Here is an 8,815-nt window from a genome sequence, read left to right as displayed (position 1 = left end):
TGACCGAAGGTCACAACCTCGGTAGGGAGCTCAGGCGAAGGCCAAGTGGACCTGACCAAAAGTCACTACCTTGGTAGGGGGCTTAAGCAAAGGCTGAGTGGACCTGACCGAAGGTCACTACCCCGGTAGGGGGCTCATGCCAAGGCCGAGTGTACCTAACCGAAGGTCACAAACTTGGTAGGGAGCTCAGGCGAAGGTCGAGTGGATCTGACCGAAGGTCACTACCACGGTAGGGGGTTCAGGAAAAGGTCGAGTGAACCTAACCGAAGGTCACAACCTCGGTATAGAGCTCAGGCAAAGGTCGAGTGGACCTGATCGAAGGTCACTACCTCGGTATGGAGCTCAGGCAAAGGTCGAGTGGACCTTACCGAATGTCACAACCTTGGTAGGGGACTCAGGCGAAGGCCGAGTGGACCTGTTCAAAGGTCACAACCTCGGTACAGAGCTCAGGAAAAGGCCGAGTGGACCTTACCGAAGGTCACTACCTCGGTAGGGGTCTCAAGAAAAGGCCGAGTGGACCTTACCGAAGGTCACAACCTCGGTAGGGGCCTCAGGCGAAGGCCGAGTGGACATGTCCGAAGGTCACAACCTCGGTATAGAGCTCAGGCAAAGGGCGAATAGACCTTACCGAAGGTCACTACCTCGGTATGGGTCTCAGGCAAAGGTCGAGTGGACCTAACCGAAGGTCACTACCTCGGTAGGGGGCTCAGGCAAAGGCCGAGTGGACCTAACCGATGGTTACTACCTCAGTGGGGGGCTCATGCCAAGGCCGAGTGAACCTGACCGAAGGTCACAATCTCTGTTAGGAGCTCGTGCCAAAGCTGAGTAAACCTGACCGAAGGTCGGAACCTCGAATGGTGTCTCAGGCCAGAACCAAACATAACCAACCGAAGGCCATGTTTTCGGGACGAACGTCGAAACCGAAGACCGAAGGGCACTCAAGATAAATTAGATGGTTACTCCCACTGAATGAGCCTCCTAGTTGAAGTAAGGGGGCTACTGATACGACAGAATTTGTCACTGAATAAAGTGAGGACACGTGGCAACCGAGAGAGTGACGCGTGTCGCCCATCCAATAGAGGCCGCAAGGCTCCAAACCACGTGAAGGGAAGGTTCCCAAAGGGGCAAGGCTTCAAACCACGTGAGGGGAAGATTCTCGAAGGGGGTTTCCAAAACCCTAGGCCTAACAACCCTATGAGAGGAAACCGAAAAGGGACCCAGGAGAGGGACGCCGACACCCACCATTACTCCTGTGAATACACTGTTCTGTCGGTCACTAACTTAGGCATCAGAGGATTAATCCCGGAGATACCTCCGGGCCTTTGCCTTCTGTGCTTGTGCAGGATTAGCTCATAGGGGATTTCGGCAGTAATAGATTCGATAGAAGCATGTACAGGAAGAGAAGAAAAGATAGTAAAAAATTATAAAAGAAAATGAAAGAAAAAAAAAAATAAAACACAAAAGTCATAACAATATCTCTCAAGAAGACGGGAACATCCCATTAAAAAAGGTCTCCTGTATGAGTCTTTGTCTATTAGACAATTCTATCATCGATCATATCTAAGTTGAACCCTAGCTTATGTATATCTTTTTTATCATTTCTTTTATTGTCATATAGGGCTTTCCTCTTTTAGCACCATCTATTGATATACATGTTATGTTCTAATTTAAAAAGAAAATAAAAATAAATAATAAATGACATTTGACCATGGATACTTCAGTCCATATTGGTATTTGTAGTCTCAACTCTCAAGAGGCGTCAAGAGACTCAAGACAATCAACTCTTTCAGGGTTTTATTTTTGGGGGAGTCGTTTTCGAATTCTGATTAAGATATAGATGAAATTAGTCAAAATCGGTTAAAAACCCTAAAAATTGGAATCGAATAAGATTTTCTAGAATCTGTAATTTTATTTGAAGCTTTAAATCAAAGCTAAAGATAAAAAATAAAACCAGTCAATCCAAAAAAGAGAGTACCAGAATTAGCAGGAATTTGGATCGGATGTCGTAGATCCCGAACCGATTCAAATAGGTGATTCACCGACAAACAATGCATTCTTTTACTTACGTTTTTTTTTTGGTAGAAATTTAATTTAAAATTGCAGTATGAATTGTCGTGGGAGTTTTGTGGCAAAATGTCGGCCGTAAGGGCCTTATTTTCTAATTATTGATGACTGCCGTAAGGCCCTCAACCATTCAAAAAGGCCGAAAGAGGCAGAGCGGGATTCTATAAAAGGGCTCACAAAAGCAACAGGGGCTGATAATTACGGATCCCTCTCTTCCCCCTCCTTGTCTGCAGATTCATATACGTACATATTCATTATTCAAACCATTGATTCGTCCTAACCTTTTTACAATCTCGTTGAATAAACTGACGAGGTTTTTCGGAATAAATCACGGAATTTCCCTGGCAACGGCTTCGTGGGAATTGGGTAATCCATTTTAATATATTCGATTTTTTTCCCCTTTTCTTTTCTTAACGCAATCAGTCGGATCAAGGGTTTATTTACTGTGTAGTTTCCTTCTTTTGTTTTTCCACTTTCACTATTACGGGTAATGCGATTACTCTGTGCTACCGGAAATCGATAATTGTTTCAGACCGGTGAGGGAGGGAGAGGGGGGGGGGGGGGCGGCGGCTTTTTAAGATTTTTGACTGACTTGAGGGGTTGTGCGATTCCGCGAGATGTTCACTTCTTAGAATTTTCCCCTTCCGTTTTTTTGCGGGGCTGGGGGGAACGCCACCATCTTTTCTTTTACTTGAATTTGTTGCATATTTTTAAGGCTAATTGGGAATGTATAGTTTTGAATTTTAGGAGATTGCGAACAAACTTATATCTGATACTCTGTTGTAACTTGTTGACATGTGGGTTTTAGGTTTCTGGCATTCCTTTCTGCTTCTCTCCCCTTTAGTGTTTGGGTTTTGTTTTGCTGGAATGTGACATCGTTATGTTAAGGAGGCAAGGTTTGCGGTTGCTTGGTCTTGGACTCACTGGGTTAGATTGGGGTGTGATGGCTTCACTCTATAATAAGGATCCCTTTTTCGCCGGTTTTCATGCGTTTAGTCAGGTTTCTGTGCCAAAGGAGCGGTATCGATTTTCTGTAAAGCCTTCGTTTGATGTATCTGGCAGTTTTCAGATAAATGTCATTGATGCGTTGCGCTTAAAAGGCTGCTCTGATCGCAGTGACTGCCTTCATGGAAGAGTTGACAATGAATTCCATAAACCTTGTGCATTGCCTCCATACACACAGCCGGTTCGTGATTCGGAGGTTGGGCTTGAAAGGGGCACAGCTGCTTGGTTGCCGAATGGCTGCGGAACATATCAACGTGGCAGCCCTCTTGGATTCCCGGACCATCCAATGCCCAAGAAATTCATTGTTGCTGTTGACGTGGATGAGGGTATCTCTCTCCTGCATTTCCATCTTTCTTCCTTTTGTAGTTGTGTTCGTTTTCATAATTCTCCTGTTTTTAACTTAAGGTGCATTCTGTGTTGTCTGCTGGCATATTCATTAAATTACACATATAAATGTACTTTCCTGTAATTCTTTCTGATTCAGGAAAGTGACCACTTATAGAGCTCTGATGTTTGATTGTTGGATTAAGTTCTTCCGAACTGGAATATCAAAACCTTCTTTGTAGAAACAACCCAAATAGTTCTGAAAGTTTGTTTCAGTAAGGATCTATTTTCTTGGATATGAATTAGAATTATAGAGGGATCATTCTAAACCATTGGGCCATAGGCTGCATGTTATCAACTTCTACTTGTATACGAGTCACTGTGATGTCGATGGGGGATCATAATGAAGAATTTCACCCAACTCAGGTTGTCTTAATTTTCCAAGCAGCAACTGTGGGATGCATAGTACAGACATGGGAGTCGATATTTGGCATGGCTTGGAGTTCTGATGTCTCAAGCTGCGATAACATGGATTAAATGAACTGGCATTGAAAATATTTGTCATGGAAAAACATCTTAATGTATTAAACTATAAATATTATCTTATACCTGGGAGCATAATTATTTACTCTCAGAAGCTCATAAAGGAAATTATTATGAAACCCATTGTTCAAGGTAGATCTTGTTTATGCGAAACATATAAGAAAACATTAAAGAAAGGTAATGCATAGCACCTTCATTGTGTCAAAGTTTGACCTGCCTAGCATGAATAGTTAGTTCATGTGACACTGCAAACAAGAAACTCTATTGCATACTGTATTTCATTGTTGTAGTGAGTGCATGAGATTAAGTGATCAGTTGTATTATTGGATCATTTGATTGTTCTGGTAGTTCTTGCTAATTTCTGATCCTAGAGTTAGCCAATTAACATTCTGAATTTATTGCTTATATATTGGTAGAATGGCTGCCAGCTTACTGTAGAAATGTGTTCAACTCAACTCAATTTAACTAGCTTTATACAAACTAAAGGGGGCTAGCTACACAGATGTCATTTTTCAATTCAACTCTGTTTAAAGCCATGTTTTTTTGGGGCTTAAAATCATTCACATCTTTTCTCAACCCTTCTTTTGAAGTCATTTTTGGCCTACTCATTGGTGTTTTAACTCCTCTAATCTGCATCATATAACTCCTCCTTATTGATGCATTCAATGACCTCCATTGCAAATGTCCATACTACCTCAAATGACTCTACTTTAACTAATCTCCTATTGGAGCCACTCTTAATCATGTTAAAAGTTTCATTTCTTGTTTTATATTTCCTATTGTTTCCACTCATCCATCTCAATATCCTTATCTCAGTTATACACTCATTTTGTTTATGATTTGATTTTTTTTCCCACTACACATTCAGTTCTGTACAACATTGGTGGTCCTATAGCTGTTCTAGTGTAGAAATGTGCCTTGAAGTTAACTTTATGGGTCTCCTGAGAGCAACTATTTCATGATCTTCTGTTACTGCCTCTAAATTTTTGCCTTAATGAGTTCTGGAAATGTATAGAGGCATTAGAATTTCCTTTTTCATAGGAGTTAGCTATAATAATTCGGTTCTTTTTATTTGATGTGGAATTCTTGTATTCACCTTGACAGCATTCTTTCTTTCCTGTGGTTTGCCCTTTGTGTTTTGAAATTTACTTTGCTACCTGCTAGTGTATTTTTTTCAAATTGTCCTTTGCGTTTGACACTGCATTTCCTGTTGATTGCTTCTTTGATATGTAGTCCTTGGAAGCTTCATTTCAGCGTTGAACAAATTTATTGCTGATCGATACTCTTTGAGCTGCTCAGTTTCAGAGTATCATGTCTATGAGTTCTTTAAGGTAACATCTAAGTGCTTGGTTTGTATGATAATCAAATGTTGGGGGCTCAGTTTGTACTTTGCTTTAGCTATGTTGATTGAGGAGCTATTTATCTTTGTCCAACACTTACTATGGACCACCTCTGGAATGCACTTAGGATAAATCAATGTATTCAAAACATCTAGGTTGGCTCAATTTCAACCAATAATTAATATTCTTTATTTAATTAGGTAAAATTTAAAGCATTAGTCTTTTTAACACTACATACACACCCATGCATGCGCTTAGGGAATACCATTAATATCATGTCTCAAGTTTAATTAGTTTTAAAAAATTATTTTAGTAAATAATCTATCCAGACAATTGCATGGCTCAATTCACTCAAATTGTACAGGTTTGACCGTTTTGTGTCTTATGGACTATTGAATAGATATATGAATGAGCATGCAAAACAAACAATACATGTGATATGTCAATGCAACATTGGGCTATGGCTCATCCAAGAGATGTCCATTGATTGGAATCATTGGATAGTTTATGTGATGGGGTACATCAATCACAGCTGAGGGCCCAACCTGAGTCTGAGCTGAAACCCCCAACCCTTGCCTCCTTTGGGCAGGGTGACCAAAGATACTCAAGTCTTCAAACCTAGAATTGCCATCCCCGTTTTATGATTTATTTACTATTATTTATTTCCTCCTCATTAATACATTTTAGTTTTGGCTCATCTTTTGACTTCTCCATAATTTGACGGCATCTTTTATTTCTGCTACAGATATGGAACTGTTCTCGTGATGAAGGTACAATTTTGACTCTGCAACCTTCACTCATTTCATTATATTAAATGAAGAATTGTTATATCACCCACTTCTTTACGAGAGAACCAAAGTTTATACAGTACTAACTTGACAAGTTTCAAACGTGAAGGGACTTAAAAATGGGGGAAATATTGAATAAAAATTTAAAGGTTTTAGAAGTCTTGTTTTGATTTCTCATAATTACTCATCCTATGATTTTTTTACTAATTTTATGAGACGCTACAAATGTTTTTAGTGCGGCTTGTTATAATGTTATTGAGGTGGCTCATCCTAGCGAAGAATGATTGACTTCCAATGATGAACTAAGCCACTATAACTTAGTTAAACCATTATGACATGGCCGAGTTTTTTGTAGATGACCATATAAAATGATGCACACTTATAATGTCTATTGGCGTTAGATACCCATTTCCAGGTGCTTGGAAAGATCTATAAAGAAACATTCCAAAATTTCTACAATCAGTATGATTTGATCAGTCTCTTAGACTTGAGTCAAATATGTTCCTTTGTTGGGCAAGCCTTCTTAGGAAACATTCTTCTCAGAATGGGATTGTCTAGTTGGGAAAAATCTTGGGATTGTTTTACACAAAAATTGATCTGCATGCTTTGTGAAGCCAACCACTTGATGGCCAAATCAAATACATTGTGTTTGTACATTGCAAGGCCAGCTTACTGATTTTTCGGCAGTAGACGATTCCTTAAATATGCTCCTATTAACAATTTTCATGGAATTTGATATGCTTGCTTAATGAAGCCAATCACTTGATTGTGAGTCAAATAGACAGTGTGTATTTTGCAAGGCCGGCTTGCTGATTTTCCAACAGGAAACAGTTCCTAAAATATGCAGATTTGAATAAATTCATGATTGTGGTTCATGATAATAATTTGCCTTCTATTTTTTGCAGCTGATATCCGAGTCCATGAGTTCTTTAAGACTTCTTATTTCAAGACAGGGATCCATCCTATACCAGGTTCTCAGAGGATTCTCCAGAAGTTATCTTCATTTTGTGATCTATCAGTTGTGACGTGAGTATTCTACGAATATAATTTCCATATCACATTTTTAAGAATCAATATAAAAATATCCAGTAAAAACTTTATTTTGTGAAACCGTTCTTTGAAAGGTCTCGGCAAAATGTAATCAAAGACCACACAATTGAGTGGATTGAGAAATACTACCCTGGACTGTTTCGGGAGATTCACTTTGGCAATCATTTTGCACTGGATGGAATATCGAGAAAGAAATCAGATATTTGCAGGTAACTCCTTAATCTGTTAGCGTGGTGATGATAATTAGGTTAAAACACATCTAAATGTCTTTTTGATCATTCTTAAGCAATCTGCTTACGATTTATTTTAATTCTGGAAATGGGGTCGTAAATTATACATACTTTGCTGGATATTGTACAAAAACCTAGTCTGCCTAGGGAAGATGTTAAGTTTTAGTTGGATGAAGATGATCATTTATAGCTGAACTGTGTTTTTTGATAGAAAATTACTGGATCTGCTCTTGATCATCTGACAATTTTATGAGCCTCCAAGTTGCATTGAAATGTAGTTTTCTTCAATGGTGAAGTCCATAACTTTTTTAAAACCAGACTGGACATTGAACCACAAAGGGGCAGGTTCTGGTCCAATCCAGTTATGACTGATGTTGAAAGATCAAACCATAGTTTTGAAAAAGGAATTAAAATTTGGGAAAAATTGTGAAAATAGAGAGATAAGAAAACTGGTGAACTAAACCAGGCAGGCTTTCTGAAAACTTGATGATTTGATTCCGGTTTGTCCTAGTCTGTTCTAGGTCCATTCTAAATAAAAAAGGATGGACTGTTCTGGTCTAACCTGGTTTGATTGTCTGATCCAATCCAGTTTTTAAACAATGGTTCAACCTCAATCATTAAACTTTCATATGATGCTATTATGCAATGTTTATCTGGGTCATCTAGTCAATAATGTCCCATTAGGAGATTCAAACTTGAAAAGAGAAATCATTTGTAAGCAACAAGATTTTTAAATAATTGGGATCTGGCAGGTCCTTGGGAGCACAAGTACTGATCGATGATAATCCACGATATGCTGTTGAATGTGCTGAAGTTGGAATCAGGGTTCTTCTTTTTGATTATCAGAATTCATATCCTTGGTGCAAGACTGGGTCGGATAATTTACACCCCTTGGTGACTAAAGTTCATGACTGGGAAGAAGTAGAGCAACAGTTAGTCTCATGGATAATATCATAGCTTCTCCAACTGATCCTATAATCGCAAGGCTCCATTCAAGGCCTTGAACTGTTTTATATTTCAATAATATTGGATAGATGCAGGAAATTTGAGCTTATAGTTGGCCATGTTTTTTGGAAAAAATGGCAGAAACTGGCCAAATGGATCTCAGTTAACAAGTTTTTTTTTTGGGGGCGGGGGTTTTAAGTTTTGTGCGTTTCGCATCAGATGCAAGATGCATCAAGTCTTAGGTTGCAAATTTGTGATGGATACAATGTCAAGAGAAATGAAATTAATCTCATTGAGGAATGCAATATAAAATTTTCTTATAAACAGTGATGCTACTTGGTTAATCAGATGATTTTTCACCTTTTCCTACTAAGGTATATTTGCATACATGATACATGAGTATGCACACGTGTGTGACAGGTTTTTGCGTGTGCAGATAGTCAAACACACTTGTGTTGGGTTGGGTAGGGGGGGTGGGGTTGTGGAAATCTGGGACTTGAGTGTGTGTGTTTATTGTTTCTAGCTT

General features: G+C 39.1%; 1 protein-coding gene across 4 annotated transcripts; it reads left to right on the top strand.

The window, feature by feature from the left end:
- Positions 1-2,008: 2,008 nt before the first annotated feature.
- LOC122066743 lies at positions 2,009-8,615 on the top strand. 4 transcript variants are annotated; one of them, XM_042630602.1, is made up of 8 exons: positions 2,148-2,430; positions 2,873-3,084; positions 3,181-3,395; positions 5,170-5,267; positions 6,022-6,046; positions 6,970-7,090; positions 7,189-7,323; positions 8,097-8,615. In XM_042630602.1, exons 2-8 carry the CDS (start codon positions 2,945-2,947, stop codon positions 8,299-8,301), a joined length of 939 nt encoding a protein of 312 aa, XP_042486536.1. In that variant the 5' UTR covers positions 2,148-2,430; positions 2,873-2,944; the 3' UTR covers positions 8,302-8,615. The 4 variants fall into 4 exon arrangements, with proteins under 4 accessions (XP_042486530.1, XP_042486536.1, XP_042486519.1 ...); XM_042630596.1 differs by lacking the exon at positions 2,148-2,430 and adding an exon at positions 2,009-2,030 and having other exon boundaries at positions 2,873-3,395; XM_042630585.1 differs by having other exon boundaries at positions 2,150-2,430; positions 2,873-3,395.
- Positions 8,616-8,815: the final 200 nt, after the last annotated feature.

Source organism: Macadamia integrifolia, chromosome 2 (assembly GCF_013358625.1).
Source record: "Macadamia integrifolia cultivar HAES 741 chromosome 2, SCU_Mint_v3, whole genome shotgun sequence".
In the NCBI taxonomy this organism is placed as follows: Eukaryota; Viridiplantae; Streptophyta; class Magnoliopsida; order Proteales; family Proteaceae; genus Macadamia; species Macadamia integrifolia.
The sequence above is the reverse complement of the archived record's forward strand: the minus strand, read 5'-3'. Positions and strand labels throughout refer to the sequence as shown.